Raw genomic sequence first — 20,531 nt, 5'->3', positions numbered from 1 at the left:
TTTGCTGACACTGAGTTTGAACTCGGGTCTTTCAGTTTTAAGGATGTCTCTAGGCCACTAGGCCGCTCTGCCGATCACAAACAGCAGTGGAATAAAATGATGCTGAGAGTAGTTTTGCATTTTTACAATCAGAAAGAAAGCACCAAAAATCTCGAAATCAGTGTTAACGAGGAGTTTAAAGCATTTTGGAGACTGCGGCTGCGTCTTGAGACTGACATGAGGATGTCGTGGGCCCTCTCGAGGAGTTTGCTGCTGGCCGAGTTGACAAAGATGCCGTCTTCTTCTGTAGTGGAGCCGCTGGATGATAAGCGGCTGTATCGACCCACACGTCCGTTCCAGCCGAGGCCCGGAGAACCCCTTGGGACAAAACGCACACGCAGACAAATAAAAGTGATCAATTTAGGGAAATCCAAACTTTAGACATTATGCTTACCTTACACTGGGAACTTTTACAGTACAAGAAGACAGCAGAAGTAAGAAGAAAGCAATAAAAGCAAAACCATTTTTTTCTGAATTCACTTCAACAGTTATTTATCCTCTTTTACCTTCTAGATTCAAAACAGAATCCATTCGTACAGAGTAACGATTGTATTGAAGTATTGCCTTCAAGCCATTTATTTTGTATTTGTATTTTCAATCTTTTTAATTAAGTGCTCAGGTTGACACTCCTGCCATATGAGCATGATTACAAAAGAGCAAAGAAACAGGAGGAAGAAAAAAACAAAACAAGTAAAAACACAGTCAGCATGTTCCCAATGAGAAATTAGTCCAGACCTCTTGCTATCTTGGAAAAATGACAATATATGTTTACTTTGTGATCGATTTTACTGTTTTTATCAGGCTGTTTTTTATGTCAAGCTTCGAGGAGCAAATTAAAACACTGTGAAATATAAATAGTGGATTATCATAGACCGCACAGTGTCAGTCACAATCATGCACTAGACTGATGTTTTCTCCAACTCTTATATTGTTTCCTGAGTTTTCAGTTGTTGTGTAAAAGGTTGTTAAAAATAGAATCATATTTGACAGTTTTGACAGTCTTTATTTTCCAGATTGCTAACAGACATTTCTTCACAAGTAATAAGACCCCAGATCTGTTGGGATTGCAAGAGTTTGTGAACTTACTCAGGTACAACAACTGTTTGACAGTCCGGTTTCACCAATGTGTGTCTCAGACATAACATCAAATACTTTATACCAACAGCTCAACACCCTGGGGCAAAGCCGGGGGGGCAGAGGGCCACTTTGTCCTTCTGGCACTTCTCACATACTCGTGAATATGTTGGATAGAGCTGATGTAGCTTAGCTTTAGAGAAGTGTCATCTATAATCAGAATTTTTAAATTCCATCAAAAGTGCCCTTTGTTTTGTATTTGTAAATGGGATTCCCCCCCCCCCAGAAGGAATGTCACCAGCAGGGGCAGTAGTTTCTATGTTTTTTCCATAGGAGAGAGTGGAATTCTTCTCAAACAGAATTAGGCACGGTTTACTGAAGCCTCAAAGCGTTTAAACCCCAGGCCGCAAGGTGAAACCCAACCACTTGCTCAGAACACAAACAAGAACACGAGTGGTCAGGTCATGGTTAAAACCATGAACCAGTCTCCGAGGAGAGACCAAGAGAGGAGAGAAAGACTGTCACATCATTGTTCAGAAGCAAGAGTATAGCTGTGGCAGTAGCAACTTATGAATGATTCAGCTCTTTAGATCCACCGGAGCACCTTCCTGTGTCATCATTTATAGGTTTACAAGACTTTCTTCTGATGAGTTACAGACCTCGGCATTTGACACATAGACCACAGCGTCAACGTGCGCTTGGCACCTCACACTGCGTTATTAACTGGGGGGTGAATCATTCACAAAAACAAGGAGGGACACGAGTGTGTGGACAGGTTTTTAACGGCTGATGAAAACGAAAGTCAATAAAAATACAGAACGGCAGGTGAGAAGTTTGAGCTTTTGGTACGGTAGACTGGGTGCAAAGACAGCGGTTTGGGTTGAAAGTGACTTTCCACTGCTGAAATACATGAATCTGTTTTCTTTTAAAGTAGCTTAACAGATAAATGAGCTTATGCCCAGTCCATTCAAGTCTCGGCATCAAAAATGAACCACAGCCCTCTCTGTTGTACTTTGTGTTTTTGTGCTAATTAGCAAATGTCAGCACACTAACGTGCTAAATTAAGACGCTTAACACGCGGTATGTTGGCAGTGTCACTGGGAGCATGAGCATACTGACGCTAGCGTTTAGCTCAAAGTAAAGCCTCACTTGGCTGTAGTCTTGTTAGCCACAGGATATTGGAGTCAAATTCCTTCTATGCCTAAACATCCCTGGCCAATGAAGCTAATTCTGATTTTAAAATAATAAACAGTAAAACAAAAGATGTTTAACTTTGGCTTAATCTTGCCATCATTTTCTTTTTTTGTCAACAATCGAAGTGGACAGAGATGTTAAAAAAAAAAATTTTAAAAAAATTATTAAAAAATTGCAAAAGAGACAGATGTGCGACTGGTCTGCTACATTTTCTCCGTGCGGAGGCCAGGGAAGAGAACCAGAGGTTGCTTCTCTACCACAGTCAGTACACTGATCCACAATCTCCAGAGCAGGAGCAGTACACACATATATATGATTTGTACTACAAGCCTGCATTAAATTACAATATTGTAAATTAGGACAGAAGATCTACAAAGTTCTAGTATGTAAGTGTCAATCAAAGTCTTTGGATTTTTATCCACTTCCGGGTTTATACTCTATCCTTATATAATCCTAGGAGCAGTGTTTATTTATTGTGTATGACCACATCAGAAAATAATTTCTGACGTCACAGCACGTACTTAAGAATAAGCGGAAATCTTCTCTTTACATCTGGCCCACAATAAAAAGGAGAATTTCTCTCCAGTTGATCATTGATCTCGGTTAATGCTGACAGTACAATACGCCTTTTGTAGCCAGTGTTTTTCTCTGAGAGTCCCATAAAGCACCGCACTGTCCACTGCTCTGTCCAGCTGACACGCACCCTGCAGGGACTGAATATTTATCGCTCCCCGGGCACTCCTCTCCGATGCATAGCTCTGACTTTACATCACAGAGGAAGCATCTGCGCAGGCTTTAGTGCTCTCTTAGTATGTGGAGGATGAGTGTGTGCATGGGTGTGTTGGAGTGAGTGAAAGAGACAGAGAGGGAGGGCAGAGGTTGCAAATCACATTAAGAGGGGATTTTAACAGCCCGGGACTGAGCCCCCGCGTAACAAAAGCTGTCTTGTGCGAGTTGCTCTGTGCTACCAGTCGTGGTCGTGGGTTGCTAATCTCACGGTCCACAGCTAATTAGAGGAGGTGGTGGACTGGGGTCTCAGTGGGGTGGTATGGGAGCAGCTCTCGGGGTCAGAGCACAGTCATCACTCTTTTTTTTTTTTCTTTTTTTTAAAAACAGGTCTGTCTCAATGCCTGGAGGTGAATATCAACCCATAATGATTAAATAACATTATCTAAAGTATGGCAGTGCATCTATAAGAAAGGTTTTCTTTGTGATACGTATGTGAGATCAAATACTAAGTTTACAGGACGCTACGGAGGCCTGAAAGGTTGAAGACTCTGCCAATAAACCACAACGTCCCCGTTTTGCGACGGACAGGAGACCTTTGTTGCAGGTCGGTCCCCATCTCTCTCTCACCTCATTTCCTCTTTTACTGTCCACTCACTAATAAAGGCACAAAATGCCTAAAAAAAAAAAAAAACCCAAATAAGCAAACAAAAGGTTTAGAAGAAGATCATTCTAGCCAACACTGCTCAACTTACATCATCTTTTTTTTCTTCTTGTCTCAATATGAATGAAAAGAAAATATATAAACAAACGCTGTGGAGATAAATATGTAAATACTAAAGGACCTTTCATATTATGTTTATGAATATTAACCTATGATCATATTTAGCTTGGATCTGAAACACTACTTGCATGAGTACGAGTGGCGGAAGAAGCTAATTTCCCTTCACTGTGCTACTACATAAATACATACGCGGGGGATAAACAAAATAATATATCCAAGTGCTCATTTTAAATCGGATGGAATTTTGAGCCTGTAGCTTGTGGTGTTTTGTTAGATTGCATCACATTGTCCAACACATTTGCCCTCATGTCACACATGTACAGGAGCTCGTGTGTGTCCAGCCCTTGCATATCTGTGGTATTTTATGAATGCAATCATTAAGTATGACCGGGCTTTGAACTCTGTGTCTATTTCCACATATAAGTAATGTTATCGCAGTAATTTATTTCTTCAGACATGTCCGTTTTCTAAAAAACCCTCCCTGAGCTTGAATCACACTGTTCAGCACAGGCTCTTACCGTGGCGATTTCTCATTGATGGTGTTGCTTCCCTGAAGGTCTGACAGTGGTGTACGTGGACTCTTTCTGGTCCCACCTGATCACGAACAGACAGGTTGGCATCATGTGAAAGAACACAAGACCACACACTCTCACACACACACATACAGTACACACGAAACAGACAAAGACACTCACACACAAACAATCAAATCCTTCAAACCCTTCCCAAGCATAAACACACCTCTGACACTCCTGTGTTATTGCAGTGAGTGTTATGTGCCTTTTTTATTGGAAATATAATCTAGTGCAGATGATTTAATTGTTGGAACAAAGATCTGTTAGGTTAATAGTGAGTTGCTGTTGTTACTGTCCAATTATGGAAGATGATACTGAAAAGTTATTTACTTTAGTTTGCACCGTAGGTTTGCTCAATTAGTTACTGAAAATACCAATACTGGAACCGCAGTATGTCCTATAATCAATAATCCATCAGTAGCCATTCGGGTCAAACTAAAGAGAATTTATCCGAGTAAAACTCTGAGCAGAATGAGTTTAGTAATTACTACGGCTGGGTGGCGGGGTTCCGGCAGTGATAAGCAGTTGCTATGGCAAAGTGATATGATTCATACTCCAGCCTTCCCTGTGAACATACAGCCAATCAATCACAGTGATGGGAAAAATCCGTGAAATCTACAGTGTGTTAGCCTACTTACAAGGCAGTCTGGGAGAGCATTTTGTCAAGTGACTTAACAGTATACCGTTTTCAGTTTCATCACTTTGTACAACATTTTCACTCTCATCTGGAGCTGTAGGGTAGCAACACAACAAAAAGAGACAAAACACATTTGAGTGTAATGAAATGTCGGTGGAGGAGAAGTGACCTTGAAAGAAGTGTGTGAGGCCAGCTGTGTGTCCTGCACCACATGTAAAGCCGCCCGTGAGCAAGTTAGTGATTACAGTGTACACATCTGTGTCCCAACCATGTCAATTATCCCCCCTCACTCTTCTTTCACCATCACCAGCCTGTGTGGTGTTAGTGACAGGAGAGGGTGGTTGATTTTTAGAAGCGTACCGTGGTGGACAAGCAATTATACCCACTGCCCAAAAATGACCGGACATGAAAGCGTAGCAAAGTGCCATTACTGACAGAAGGAAAGAGACGGACATGCGCGGGTGTTACCGTGTTCCTTCCCAAGACCAGAGTTAGACCCGATAAAGCAATAACAACCATGCGTTTCTCTGCTTAGCCTTTTACCAGCGCGGTGTTAGTGACAGAATGGCTGAAGCCTGCTAGTGAACAACATGCAAGACGAGACTCAGAACGAATGCATGCAGGTGCGTAAGAGAGGGGGAAGAGGAAGCCAGAGGGAGCGGAGACCAACAAGCATCTAGACTAATGACAGAAATTAAGAGCTGTAAATCAAATCACAAAGCAGAAAATAAAAACTTTGTCAAACTATATCTCTTTAAGTTTTGATTTTCTTATAATTTTGATCTATTTTGGCTTGACTTTGTCTTCAGCAAAGTGGATGATGTTGGTCAGCCTTGTCCCCACAGTTTCCCAAGTCGTAGTCTAACAGGAAAGTAGGAGGAGTCATTTTTGGATTGGCAGCCTTACTGTACTTCTCCTCTTTGCATCTCTGCAGGATCTCTAAGCTTCTCTGATGCACAGGGTGCTGCAGAAAGCTAAAACTATCCACACTTTTCAAAACTGCACAGGGAGCAGCGTCATCATGCCCTTGGAGAAGCAAAACAAAAGAGAAACAGAGAAGAGAGAAAAAAGATACACAGGGAAGGAGAAGGGGGAAGGAGAGAGAGAAATGACAGATTAGACAGCGAAGAAGAAGAGGTCAAGAGATGCAGTCGTCTACTGGAGAGATACCTGTGCAAGACTCGTGATTGACATTCAAAACTGCAGTTGGTGCCAGCAGTAGGATGTTTGTCACTGTACTTCAGTGTGTAGGTGTTCGCCCCCCAAAGGTCCCTTCCACACAGTGTCTTCTAGAGGTTTTTCTGTAACCTCTCTAACCTCCTCTTAGTCAGGGTGAGGCTATTTAAAAGGTAATTTAATTTACAATCCAATAATGATTTATTAAAAAAAAAGAAATCAAAGGTCTGGCATATTAACAAACTCTTCTGTAAGTCAAAAGCACATCTGTCATTGTTACAGAAACTTTTTTAGAAGACATGTAAATGGTTCCCTTGGGTGACATTGATATCCCTTGAGTTCAGTTGGGAGGATTTCTAAAAGCTATAAAAAGATAAGCAAAGGATACAAGATTTCTAAAATAAAAAATAAAAAAAGGAAAAAAAAAACTATTTTTACAGAACATCTACATGTAAAACTTAATGTGTAGGAAAGATGAAGAGGGTGCAGAGCTCAAGTCTGATTCATACGACGGCAGAGCTGAAAGAACATCTGATGGTTATATCTACTGCATATCGAGGGCAGCAAGAGTCAAATCTAAGGGAAAAGAAGGCATTCATATAAAGCCAAAGCTGAGAGAGCAACAGCTACTGTAAATACATGGCAGCACTACCAGCACTATGCACACATACTACAGAACAGTGACTACTGGAACACAAAATGTGGCGCCGGTAAAGCGAACTCCAATGAACAAAGAGGAAAAAATTGCAACTGCATGGCATGTGAGCACACATACAGTACTGTACATGGCAGGAAGACTGTAATTTCTGGCAGTTCACCGGCTGAACGGAGCTAATTTGGTTTTCTTCCATACTTAGAAGCCACTTTCATCCAAGCTGCTTCAGAGGTGGCAGACACCTTTTGTCCGCTGACAGCCAATAAGCTGCAAGCATCAAAAACATAGCAAAAGGGGATGGATGATCCAATAACCGTTATTCCCCTCTGTGGATTTATTAGTTTTCTAGTTTACTGCTATTCTTGCTGTACTAAAAAGTATCTGTGCTGCTCGCATGCCACTCAGTAAACTCAAGATCCTCTGCCTCCCTGTGGATTCCCCGGCGCTGTTTTGGGACAGCCCCGAGATTTACATGAAGCTAAGGAGAGCACAGGTTTTCATCACATCTGAAAATTTATTCTAATATAATCTATCACTGAAAATTGTACAGCTACAAAATACTTTAATTAATAATACAGGCACAAATTAAAGACCAGCGCTTGCCTTGATACAAGAAAAAGACCATAGACATTTGTAGGTGACAGATACTGTATATCGTGTAAGATTTCTTCAACTTTCTAAGTTCAGATAAGATTATCCCGTGCATCTCCTCCATCTGTCTCTTCACAGAACGTACTCTGCCTCACCGCTCTAGAGGGTATGTCAGTAAAATTTCCGTCAGTGCGAGAACTCACCAGTCTTCTTCTGCGTGTGTCTCTTCCCAGCCTCCCTGAAAGCCACCAGGGCTCTGAAGTAGGCTCGGAGTACCGCCCAGCGGAAAGTGGCCGAGGGATCGATGCCGATCAGCCCGCAGATGAAGGCGTTCTTGCTGCTCTTCAGTAAAGCTACGATGTCCGGGCGCATGTGGTCTGTGTTCTTCTCCCTGAAATCCTGTGTGAGAAACAGATATAGTCATATAGTCTATGGTATATAATCATATAGTCCGCTTTAGGAACATCTGCATGTGTTTCTTAAAAGTGTGAGAACTCGCTGAATCTCTAATACTGATGGGTCACTTGTTCCATTTCACAGAAGCGCTGTCCATAAATGTATATTTTAAAGATTTAGTCATGGGACTAGGGATAACTAATTGTTTTTTATCCACATACCAAGTGGATAAACACTTGGTTTGAGTACTCAAACACATACATATCATCCCACCCATGACTTGGTGGGATGATATGACGGCTTAATGTAAACCAGATTTTATTTTATGCTGTTGCAAATGCTTTCTGCTTCACTGGGACTAGGAACGTTGAGGAATGCTCCTTCTTCAAAATATTTTTCTTTATCACATTTAGAAAGCGTACAACACAGAAAGCCCAAATCGGCTTTGTATCAGGTACAGAGGCGTCAGTGAAGGGAAAGGTTGTGTTAATCAGAGAGGAAGGACTGTACCAACTGATAATATAATGAGTGAATGTGTATTTACTTGTTAAAGTTTAAAAATAAATTATGGGGGGAAAAAAAAAAAAAAAAAAAAATCGGTTGACCTATTAAATTCCGTACAATTTAACCATGAAATGCTATTTCATTAAGGACGTAACATTGTTTTACTGTATTATACCTATATTATGATAGTACACATATAAAGTATCACATTGTCTTTCAACAAATTACGCTTCTTATTCATATGGGTTATTGCATCATTGGCCAATAGAATTATTTTATACATTTTTTTATATGTAATCTATTTAAAAATATCTAACACCCATTTAGATGTGACAATCACTAGCTCATTTAATGTTGATTTAACATGATGTCCAACAAAATCTAATCTCATATTAAACATGTTTTACTATATTATTCTGTTGGGTGACTTATAGCTCCAAATAAAATAGATACTGTTGATGTTTTAACTTGAGTAAACACATTATATAATCTTCTCTCATAACTGAAAACTCAAGTGGGTAGAAAGAGGTGACAGTACGAATGTGATAAAACTGCTTTTGTGTAAGACTGTATAGAAAACAAAAGTCACGGGTGTTTTTGACGCACATCAGACGCTGTCAGCTCGTGTCCCACAAAATGAACACGACTGCACACCAGGCTCCGCCACGCGCTGCTTTTAATTGTCGCCACAGTCGCCGGGGCAAACAAGGCCAAAGTTAGCAGGATCTGGACAAGCTGAAGTTCTGTAGCTCAGTCAAACAGCAGCACCTCAAGTGCCAGCAATCAACAACAGTTCGCATCACAAACGTGTCCTGCATCTAGCGCAGAGGTGCAGGTGTTCTACACAAATCATGTGGATGCATTATTTTTCATTCAAAATGGCAGTTCCACTGAAAGGTGACAAGTTGGCAGCTATGTTCTATGGGATGAGAAAATTTTTTTACAGTCGCTCTGCTGCTGTTTTACACCCCACTGAACAAACTGGAAAACACGTTAATCAACGTCGATGGAGAGCTGGGTTGAGGAAAGGTTTTCACCGAGCCACAAATTTCAACCCATTCAGGGCGATACAATCAAACAGAGTTGTGACGATGATGTCGTGTTAATGTGTGCGAAGAGCTCAAAGAGTACGAAAAACAAAGTTGAGATAGGCTGCACCTCCTCTACCCTTTCTTTTTAAATCGATGGCTAGGTGCAGAAGTGAAGCTTACACTGACCTTCACACCGTACTTGACCTTGCCAGCATAGTGTCGGATAATGAAGGCGGGCTCCATGACCGCAGGGAACTCGATGTAGCTGTTCCCCTCATGCTGCCGCTTGAACTTATCCAACAAAGTCTGGTTGGTGGCTTGAGGGAAACTGAAATGAAAAGGTCAGAAAAGTTGGATTTGAAGAATTTTAAAGCTATTTTTTAAAAAATAAAACATTAAGTAAGGACCTCTGCCAAGAAATCACAGTGTTAAAGCACTTGTTTAAAGTTGTCAACAATGTCATGAATGCTGCTGTAAAAAAAAAAAAAAAAAAATCACACTGAAAATGTTCAACAGATTCCTGAGTTGCTCATCCACACTGAACAGTATGAATTTAAGGCTTTACCTTTTCCACTAGTCTCTAATCCAGCCACAGAAACAGTTACTACAACAGCGCTTATAGAGAGGAGCACTGGAAAATGTGGCAGGTCAACATAATCTGATCTGTAACTAGTTTTGACATTTTATCCTCTGACACCACAGGCTGAGGATATTCATTTTAAGCTGACCTCAGCTCAGTTTTCCCTTCTGCCCTTTAATAGCAATTCTGCAGAAAATCAACAGCTTACAGGAAGAGAAGGGGGGAAGAATGGGACACCGGGGGTTTTGGATGGGGGTGAAATCTGAGCTATGAAAACAACACAGCCAAAGACTCAGTGCTTTCCAGCTTTTTCAAGTGCGAGGAATTTGATTCAGTGTCCAAACGGAGAAGGGGGGACATAAAGTAGGAGATATTGTAAGTAAAAATAAGTCTCAGTACAGCCCTGAACCTGAAAGGATTAAATCTTGTCTGCAATTTAGAGGGTTTACATTCCAGGCAATTCCATTTTTTGGATGGAATGGTAATTTTATTACATTTCAGAGATTATATGAGCACAAATACACAGACATTTAACAAAATTCAAATATATCTATAGTTTCAAATGTGACAATGTTCCCATAATGTGCAGGGACAGTCATAGTCAAAATATGACACATTTTCCCACGGAGCTTTGCAGTTTATTAACATATTTCAGGTAGGGTGTAGACTACCATGCGCCTCTCCTAAGACATGTTAGCATTTCCCCTTCACGACGACAGTGCTAAGACCAAGTCCATAAAAGATGAGTTCAGAATCTGCACATCAGCCAACCCTTTCAGCTCTTGAAGTCTCATGCCCCCCCTCCTGCAATCACACGAAACAAAGCTCCCCAGGTGGAATCAAACCAGCGGGATTGTTGTTATATCAGCACGCCCGCCAGGTTCGCTTTAACCTGCCGGCGGCACCTGACTATTTACAACACGGGATAATGAAACGAGCTTCCAAAGAAATGAACCAGTCAAGCAGGCCGGAAGACTCACTTGCACTCTTCATCCAGTAGGTGGAACAGCGCTGTGGGCTTCTTGCTGATCAGGTTGATGCACCCTGTATTGTCAATGTAGTCAATGTTTCGCCAGCTGATGCCCTCTGCCCTATATTCCTCCTGAAGGGGAAAAATAATACAAAATGAGGGCTCAGTGTTGGTACTGCTTTCAGTAATTCTTGGCTTCCTAGCATTGTAATCTGATGTAGGAACTGTAGCCTTTTCCCACTGCATTTCTCATGTTGCAATGGAATGACTATTTCAAGAACTCTTACTGTATAAAAACAACATTAAGTCCCTTATTTCATCACATCCACATGTAACGTTAAAAAAAATATATATATCATTATTATATTATCGTGCGTTTAAGCAGTTGGAAAACAGAGTAAGATGATATAAAGTCTGATAAAATTCATTTTCAAATTCACAAGGTTTACAGTGCATGTGGCATGAAAGACAACATCTCTAGACCTCTATCTCTAAAAATATAATATGTTAATAATCAACATGCCATCAAGAACAGACAACTGGTCCTATGCAGCTCAGGCAGGCTTAAATTTCAAAATCAAAGCAACAATGTTGTTTGTAGGCATGCTTTCATGTTTGCAGATCTTCCAGCCTCTTGGTGGTTTAATAATGAGAGAAGCATTCAGAGCATTTATCATTGTTCTTCCTCATATATGTTATCTTCCTGAGTTCCTGGGAAAGAGATTTAACCCACAAAGACCTTAATCCAGTGGAGGTTTAATAAAAATCACTGGAGTCTCCTTTTCTTTTGTCTCTTCTCGTTACCCTAAAGTCAGACGGCTGAAAAAAATCAAGTTAATTACTGCTGCTTATGCCTCCTTGTGTGCGGAGTACAATAAACTCCACAGGGAAGAATGTTTTAAAAAGAGAGATGATCCTCTTCTTCAGTATTTGGTGAAATAAAAGCAACGGATTGAATGCTGGCATGAGCTGATATAAGTTTTGCATTCTGCCATCAAATGGAGCTAATTTCCCTATCGCTTCTGCCCGTTCGTGTCTGTAACGCGTTCTTTTTCTTTTCAGTGATTCGTCGTCGTTCTGAGATTGCTCCACGCAAACAATCCAACTGATTCAAATCAACTCTTATCAACAAAATACTTATTTAACTGTTTTTAACTAAACATTTTCTTCAACATCAGCTGTTACTCCCCTTCTGAAAACCACAGCTGGGTCATCCGTTTGGACTGATTACAAAATCAGAAAGTAAGAGCTGTTTTTTTTTTTTTTTTTTCGTAGAGTTATGCAAGACAGCAACCGTGTTTAGTCTGTCAAAAAAAATAAACATTTGTCTTTAACATCTATAGAGACATTTATAGCAGCAAAAAGTGCCAATCACAGGATAACTGTAAATGCTACCTTGTGGTGCAACAGTAGCATAAGACGACGAGCCATGATAAGAAAACTGACTCAGTAATGTTAGTCACACAGGAATAAATATTTGAAGGTTGCCATCATTAGCCATTAAGCTAGTTGAGTGAGGCTGTAGCGGCAAGAAAACCTCTGTGTGTACTGAAGTGAGCAAAAGTGTGTTTTATTGCTCATAACCTCAGCTTTTCATTTGTCTCAAAAGGAATGGGTTATCTGTTCTTTGAAAAACTATAAAACAAACACCTCTGCAATATAATCCAATTCAACAACCCCCGGAGTAAACATGTGCAAAGCTTAAAATATTCAAGTTGTGTGTTGGATGGCTGCTGACTCAACTCTTGGGCAATCACTGAGTTGTGGTTTGCGGGGTTGTTGTACTGGATTGCACTATATTGCACAGGACACCGCATCCACCCGCTCAAAACGCCTTTAAATCATCTTCCCATAACTGTCAGTGATTCGCTCGTCTCAACCGACCGAGAGAAGAAACCATAGCAAGTCTCCAAATTGTGCTGCATCAGCTTCTTCTGTTAATAACATTTGATTAATTTAGACAATGATTATACCACACATGTCAGCCCATTCCTACCACTGATGCTTTACATGCCTCTGTCTGTCATCGCAAGAAAAAAGTGGCTCACGGGTCGACGGACGGATGAAAATACAGTGCAAGTAACTGCAGATGAGAGATGGAGGCATGCCACCGTCCGATCAGCCTATCCTGGGTGAAGCGCTGTCAGAGGCTTTCGGGCTGCTTCAGAGTTGTGCATCAATTTTTTTTCCCCACATACAACCTAATGCTATACTGTGCCCGGGCCCTTATGAATTCCTAAGCTCTCAACATTCCTCTGTTCAAGTCTTTGTGCAGTTTTAATGAACTGTTATGATATCAAAAGAAACTTGTGCTTTGAACAAAGTTTGAAACATTTTAACAAAAATGTGGATTTTTATTCTCTCACTGGCCTGATTAAAAAAAAAAGTGCTTTAAAAACTGTAGTGGCAGTTTGATCCATGGAAACATTAGGAATCAATAGGAGAACACATTTACTGATCATTTCACAGCCCTGCTCACATGCAGAGTAACTGGGTGCTGGGGAGGTCAATATACTGTCAACCAGTGTGGCAGGTCTGGCTTAGCATATGTGGCTACATCTCTGCAAAGCTGAGAACACTGACGACAAAACTCAAGTAAAAGTATAGAACGTGATCCTAAACATACCTTAAAACCAACCATGAACTACCTCAAGATACTAAACATTAAGTTGGTTTTTTTTTTTAATGGCCTTTACTGTCCATACTGGCCAGACTTTATTACTGAAATATTCAGCCTGATCTCCAACGTGATCTAAAGCATTCTACACGTGAAAGGTGAAAGAAATGTTTCCTGAAAAGACTGTTTGCAAGGTATTATAAATAAATGTTTGGGGGCAAAGGAAGTACTGACTGACTGTGAGCCTTAGCCTTTGCACTTTGTACATGTAAAGCTTTTTTTATCAAACTATAAAATGATTGTTCCCTGCAGAGGTTGCATTACAACATGCATGCTTGACAAGGTGTTTGATTTATGAAGCTTCGAAACTGTAATTCTTAGGCCTTTGTTTGAATGTCTTTAGATCACATGAGGAAAAAACATCTTCTTTACATCTTAACGTGGCAAATCTGACAAGTCCTTAATCCATGGCACAATAATTCAGAATCGAATTTACCTTAACCGTCAAGACGAAGAAGTCTTTGAAGTCTCCTTTCATGACATAAAATTACAGTGTAAGTCTTGACATATTTATGACATGTAACCAAGAAAGGGTTCGTGAACAACCGCCTTTGTACAAAACAGGAATGGCTGAGGACATGAACTGAACGGAAGCTTTCAAACAGCTCCAGCCCTCAAAACGTGTCAGGACAGGCCGCTGATTCAGTCAATCTCAAGGTAAACACAATGTTTAACTTACAGGCAAAAACCTACAGATCACGACTTTAAAAAGCCCTTTGAAGTTAATCAGCCCACTTGAGCGGAACATACATCCACAGCCGGGGTGGTCACCGTGAGGGATGAGTTGAGTCATCAGGCTGTCAGGTTCTCAGCAAACCCTGTTGCATAATGTGCTGAAGAAATTCTTGGTTGTTTCTGTGTCATTGTAATGTATGTGGCTCTGCGTGGTGTGATAAGGATGAGGGATTTCCTTGAAAACGGTCACAGCCGAAGAACTTAAGCGGGCAGATCTACAATACGTTAAAATAATAGTTGCCGTGGCTCAGAAGTCAAAGCCGTGAGGCATCTTACTTGTTCAAGCTTGAAGATGTGCTGGTTGAAGTAGTGTTGGAGACGTTCATTGGCAAAGTTGATGCAGAATTGTTCAAAGCTATTGTTCTCGTAGTCTTCAAAACCAAAGATGTCAAGCACTCCGATGGACAAGATCTGAGGAAGACAACCGGACAGAACGCGACAAAATTAGACCTTTCATCCCAAAATGTTGCTTATCCATGTTGGAAGAGTTTGTGCTCTGAAATTCCCTAATCAGCCTTTCAAAATCTCAGAAACTGTCACATCTTAAAACTTGTCTCTTATCAACAGCAATTTTATGAGTGAAAGGTAACTGTTTTCCAAACAAAAAGTCATATGTAATACTAAAACCGATTAAAGTTAAGAGTTATTATTTTGAAAGTTTCCATGCTAGAGAATTTCCAGTCGGACTAACAAGCAGATTACTCACATACAGGAAACCCCTTGATCTCATGTCTAATATATTTTGTGCTGTCCTACCTTGGTGGTATCCTCCAGGTCCTTGATGTTTATCAGAGCATGGTTGATCCTGAAGACAATCCAGTCAAAGAGAGCACTGTAGAGGGACTTCGCCATGGAGTCTCGCACCGTGCCAGCCTGGATGCAGACGCATGCGGTATCCATTTAGTGTTACTCTCACCGTTAATATCTCACTTAACAATATTTGATAGATTAAGAAGCGAGAAGTACGAGTAAGACTGCCTCCATGTATAGTATTATAGTATAGTATTAGGGCAAATGAATGGGAAAATGTTGTTATACAATATCCTTTCACTGAATATGCTGTTTTTATTTGTAGCCTTGTCTTTCTCATCTCCATTTTACTTTGTTTCCTTGCTATGTATGATAACTGTACTTACATTATCCTAGTTTTTGTAGAGCACCTTTAGAGCACAAGTTAGAAGAGTCATCCATTACTTCAGGTGCCAACTGATGTTTGGCACCCCTACAGACAGTACTCCTGACTCACCCCGTCAAGCTCATTGTCCCACACATCTGTATTACACGTTAGAGTTTGGCCTTGAATGCCTAGCGTTGCAACACTGCACTTTTGTACGGGTCCAGGATTAAAAAAACACAATGAGGGGAGGCACTTAAATATAAAAAACAAAACAGATTTATATCGAGACATCTCTCAGACAACACTGGGCTAGTTCGAAAACCGTTAGTCAAGAAGGAGCCAAGATGTGCAGGGAGCCGTATTTCTACTTTAAAACCAAGCATTTACAGTTTGACCTGAGCATAAATCACATCCTCACTGTCCTTTCAGGAGCCACTGTGCTCAGAACTCTTGATGGAAAATACAAAATAGTGCATCCTTAAATGTCAAAAGCAGATAACCACGAAAAAGAGAGAGACAGACCCACTACCCAGACACATCTCTGACATTGATATTCTCTACTGAAACTTTGGCACAGAAGGCAAAAATCGCAGACATGCTGGCAGGGCTGCACAGTGTCACAGCAGGGCGTCCCTGGGCCATTATTAATGTCATTATCCAGCCTAACACTCATCAGGTTGACTCATGAGATCTGCCAATCCGATGTAGTTCGGCACAGGCAGGTTTTTTTGCTGCCAAGTTCTGATGTATGAGGCTGCAGAAAGTTAGCGTTTCAGTCGTGGCCTAATGGAAATATTAGCTTTAAATAGGCCAAACATGGACTGTATATACTAAATATAGAGCCTGTGAGGCTCTGCAGCTGTGAAGGCCAACATGATATTCAGACGGCAAACATTAAATATTTGAAAGACATAGAAGTTGTCTTCTTATGTCACATTAGTGGCAGTTATATTCATAAACTTCATCTTGTCCAGCATTTAAAACCTGGGGTAGACTGAGAAGGAATCGCGTGCTTAATCAGTGTTGTGTGTTCGTTCATAACCACAGAGATTATTTGACAAAATCCGTCCGTGTCAAATTATTGAGAAAAACCTTGTAATTCCTGTATCCGCTGGAAAGATTTGACCTTGCAGCAGCAAAGTTGAGCCACGTTCTTCAGAAACAAAACAAACCATTGAGTGGCTGCTCAAAGTTAAAATTCCTTTGTTTCTAAATAATTAAGCAGGATATTTTTAGCCACCTCAGACCAAATATGCCTTCCATGAGTCAGGACAGATATTATTTTGAACTCCATACATACTGTGGTCTAATAAGCTTCTCATTATTTAGAGGAAGTCGGACTTAAAACACTGAGAGGGAAATAGCCTCATCTCAAATGGAGAAAAAACTCATTACACAAACGCTCAGATTTCGGTGAGGTTTTCAAGTGTATGATCTCAGTTAACAGGCAATGAGACTGTTGTGACTGTGACTGAGAAATATTTACACAGAGACCACCCAGTATGCTACCAGAACAATCACTTTTTGTTCATATGAAATGGCTCCTAAATATGTAACAGGCCATGTTGAGGTTGTTGTCATATTAATGGGAACATGGAACACACCACCATCTTCTGGGCGAGCTTGTGGGAAAATCCCGCTGAGACAGTTTCCCTGACTGAAATTGCGAGAAATTTGTGCAGGAAAACAGGATAATCATTAAACTCAACTCTCGGTACGTGTGTGAGAAAGGACTTCATATGAAAAGATCATTGGAATATGAAACATTTAAGCATCATGACCAGTGTCCAAGTTTACAAAATCTGTTTGCACTACAGCACCTACATGTGTAAAAACTACTTCATTCAAACTGACAGGCATGTTACACTGTGCATCCATGTTGTTCCCTCTCCTCTTTCAGATGGCTCTCATCTACAGACCATGACGTGTGTTTGTTTTCAGAGCAGGGGTTCCAATGAAAACTGCAGAGGGGCTTGAAATGCCTTCCCTTTCTCTCTAAACAGACTGAAGGACTCTGTGCACGTGTGTTTGCAAGTGTGCGTTGGGGTGCACATGTGTGGCCACAGATGGGGAGAGAGAGAGAGAGAGAGAGAGAGAGAGAGAGAGCAGGAGGAGGTCCGGTACTAGTGCACACTGTCCTATAAACACGGCCGGGTCAGACTGATCAGCCATGACCACAGCGGAGTTATTGAGTTGGCAAAGTGCCTTTAGATGCACGACTGAGTGTGAGACTTTAACATGAGAAATTGGTCAAACAAACAAAAACTGCAAGCTCATACCGGTGTTTCTTTGGGTCCGGCTCTATTGCTGTGTCCCAATTCCATATTACATACTTACAGTATACGGTATGTAAACATTCGTCTTCATAGTATACTGTTTTTTTGCAGTCAGCATGTAAAAAAAAAAAAAAAAAAAAACTGAAATATTTAACTATTTAATGCTAACAGGAAGTGATACAAGACTTGCACCATTTGTCATCAATACTGTGACTTTTAAATGCCACTGCCAATTTAAATTTAACACAGAGATGACGAATTGTTCTTTTTTGTTTTTTTAAAAGGTAAAATGGCTGCATTTATATGTAGCGCTGCTATGCCCAGCACTTTACAATTTGCCTCTCATTCACCCATTCGTTCACCGATGGCAGCGAGCTAGCATACATGGTGCCGGCCGGACCATCGGGAGCAATTTGCCCACGGACACTTTGACATGTGGACAGGAGGGAATGGGGTTTGAACCAGCGACCCTGTGATTACGTGATTAGTGGACGAACCGCTCTACCTCCCGAGCCGCAGCCGTCCTGGAGCTGTTTGACCACTATCCACAACTAGTTAAATTTTCTCCAGCTGTGAGCAGCTCTTCCTTTCCCACTTTGCATTGCACTGTGGGACAAAAGCGAACAACGACAGTACACCTGTATATATTGACCGTTTTGGGTATACTTTATATTGCCATTTTTTTCAGTATTAACACACTCAATTTGGATTAAGCCATTGCTATTCCTTGATTGGTGCACAAAAGTTAATGACATTGCGACTTTCCAACTGAGGCCCAGCCACTTCGCATCAACGAGGGACACAGACAGAAACCCGATGTGTAAAATGAGGTTTGGCAGAAAATTCTGTGTTCATAGAGCACCCCATCATTTAGACCTTTCACGGAGGAATTTCGCCCCAAGTGACTTTATTCAAATGATGCTGCTTTGACGTCTTCAAAGCTGTATCTATTTACTGTTGGTAATGCTGGGAGACAACTGTAGCCTCACCTCGGCAAGCTTGTAGGGAACAATCAGCTTCTCTCCCACGGTAACTGTCTTCCGTGTTGTCAGAGCTTCAAACAGCATCTCTTCTTTGACCTAGCGACGACAGTGAGACAGACGGTGACAAAGTTCATTTTCTATTCTCTTTTCAAGCTGCCTTTCACCTTTGACAGTGTTCAAGTAACTGAATGCCTGGTAATGGGTTGGCGGGGTGGTTTGAAAAAAAAAAAAAAAATACTGTAATGTTCGCTTCAGGAGTTAACGTCAGGATGAAGAAGAAGTGACTATTCAGCACAAACACACATCTATTAATTTGTGATTAATGAAGGTTAATACATTAAGAGTCTACTCACTAAATAAGCGAATGAGCGACAAACAATAATTATCTAATACTTAAACAATATTGCGAGGATACCCCTAACTGTCGCTTTAGTGGAATCTCTGCAGGATATAATGTAAATATTAGGGCCCCAGGCATATTTTTTAACTACTGCAGGCTCCAAAGGCAATTCAAGTCAACCAAACTTTGGCTGGAGAAGAATATACATAACACTGCACGTCCCCAACCCTCCCAACCTCCATTTACAAACAGCGCTGGATTGATTTTAGGAATGTTAATGGTAGACTATGAGACAAAGCTCAGTCGCTTTCAAAATGACAGTCTTCCACGTGTGATTGATAAAGAAGTAGTGTGTTGAAGAACACTTTAAGTTGACCTGGTGAGAGACAAGACAGATTCCTAGTATACAAATAAGTCTTGTTGGAGTTCATGTTACCGGGAAAATGTGAATAAAGCAAAAGCATCTAACCAAGCCAAACATTTCCAAACAGTGACTATATTTAAACTACGATACAGTTTTTGTCTTGTTTTATCTTGCAATGTTTGGCAACACCAAAAGAAAAAAACATACAAAACATAAAAACAAAACGGGAAACGGCATCAGAGCAGGCATAGACTTTGACACAGTTCGACACCATCCATTTTTAAAAAAATCTTAATAGACATTTAGAGAATGTAGCAGCAGTAAAAACTCCCAGTAGCGTCGTGTTGCAGTACCTCCAGCAGTTCCGAGACGACAGGCAGCACCTCTGGGTTACAGATGTCTATTGAGTCGTCCCTGTAGGTTTTCCTCTTGTAGCATATGTTGCCCAGGTGAAGGATGGCCGACAGCAGGGAGAAGATCCTACACAACAGTTGAGGACAAGTTTAAAGAGACGACGAGCTGGAAAACTTTCTGTGGCCGCAGTTACTCTCACCCTTTGATTTTATTAATACGGATTTGATTGAAATAATGATAAAAATGAAATTCACTTTATGTAAGTAAGTAAAGTAAGTGATGGCAGCTAAATGCTTTTTAACTTGACAGAGTGAAACGTGTCAAGTATAAACGAGTAATAGCATAGACAGATTAGCCATTTGTCAACAAGTGATGTATTTCTGGGTTTTCATGTGACTGCCGTTGCAAAAACAAAAACGGGCACAGGGACCATTCAAGCTTATCTCATCACACACTCGCTGCGGTTGTGGTTGTGTGTCACTCACTGTTTACGCGTGGCAGGAAGAAAGCCCACCATCTCCATGGCCAGCTGAAGCCTCTCAAAGTCATGCTTCAGGTCCTCTCCCTCAACAGTGAAGCAGTCCTGTAAAAAAAAAAAAAAAAAGCAGTAAGCGGGTGTTGTCAAGTTTACAGCAGCCGTTCCGACACAGCAGCCTGGGAGCCACAAGGGTCAATGACAAGTCGCTATCAAGTTTAGAAAGGACTTACTAAAGAATGTTGACATACGCAGTGCCCAAATGTTTTTAATGTTTA

The 20,531-nt window shown here is 40.9% G+C and overlaps 1 protein-coding gene across 5 annotated transcripts in view; it reads right to left on the bottom strand.

Annotated features, from left to right (window-relative positions):
• The window catches only part of myo9aa (myosin IXAa), an 85,565-nt gene that overhangs the window by 20,781 nt on the left and 44,253 nt on the right, over positions 1-20,531 (bottom strand). For 3 of the 5 annotated variants that reach the window (XM_040139258.1, XM_040139295.1, XM_040139276.1), the window contains 12 exons: positions 20,264-20,361; positions 19,778-19,904; positions 18,727-18,816; positions 15,101-15,217; positions 14,621-14,755; positions 10,943-11,064; positions 9,569-9,710; positions 7,655-7,850; positions 5,936-6,055; positions 5,031-5,123; positions 4,336-4,411; positions 217-357 (listed from right to left, as the gene is read on the bottom strand). In XM_040139258.1, the coding sequence (XP_039995192.1) occupies positions 217-357; positions 4,336-4,411; positions 5,031-5,123; positions 5,936-6,055; positions 7,655-7,850; positions 9,569-9,710; positions 10,943-11,064; positions 14,621-14,755; positions 15,101-15,217; positions 18,727-18,816; positions 19,778-19,904; positions 20,264-20,361 (1,457 nt within the window). The remainder of the gene's footprint in view (positions 1-216; positions 358-4,335; positions 4,412-5,030; positions 5,124-5,935; positions 6,056-7,654; positions 7,851-9,568; positions 9,711-10,942; positions 11,065-14,620; positions 14,756-15,100; positions 15,218-18,726; positions 18,817-19,777; positions 19,905-20,263; positions 20,362-20,531) is intronic. The other 2 variants (XM_040139266.1, XM_040139286.1) reach the window with 2 other exon arrangements.

Source organism: Xiphias gladius, chromosome 1, assembly GCF_016859285.1.
Source record: "Xiphias gladius isolate SHS-SW01 ecotype Sanya breed wild chromosome 1, ASM1685928v1, whole genome shotgun sequence".
Lineage (NCBI taxonomy): Eukaryota > Metazoa > Chordata > Actinopteri > Istiophoriformes > Xiphiidae > Xiphias > Xiphias gladius.
This window is presented reverse-complemented; position numbering and strand designations above follow the sequence as displayed.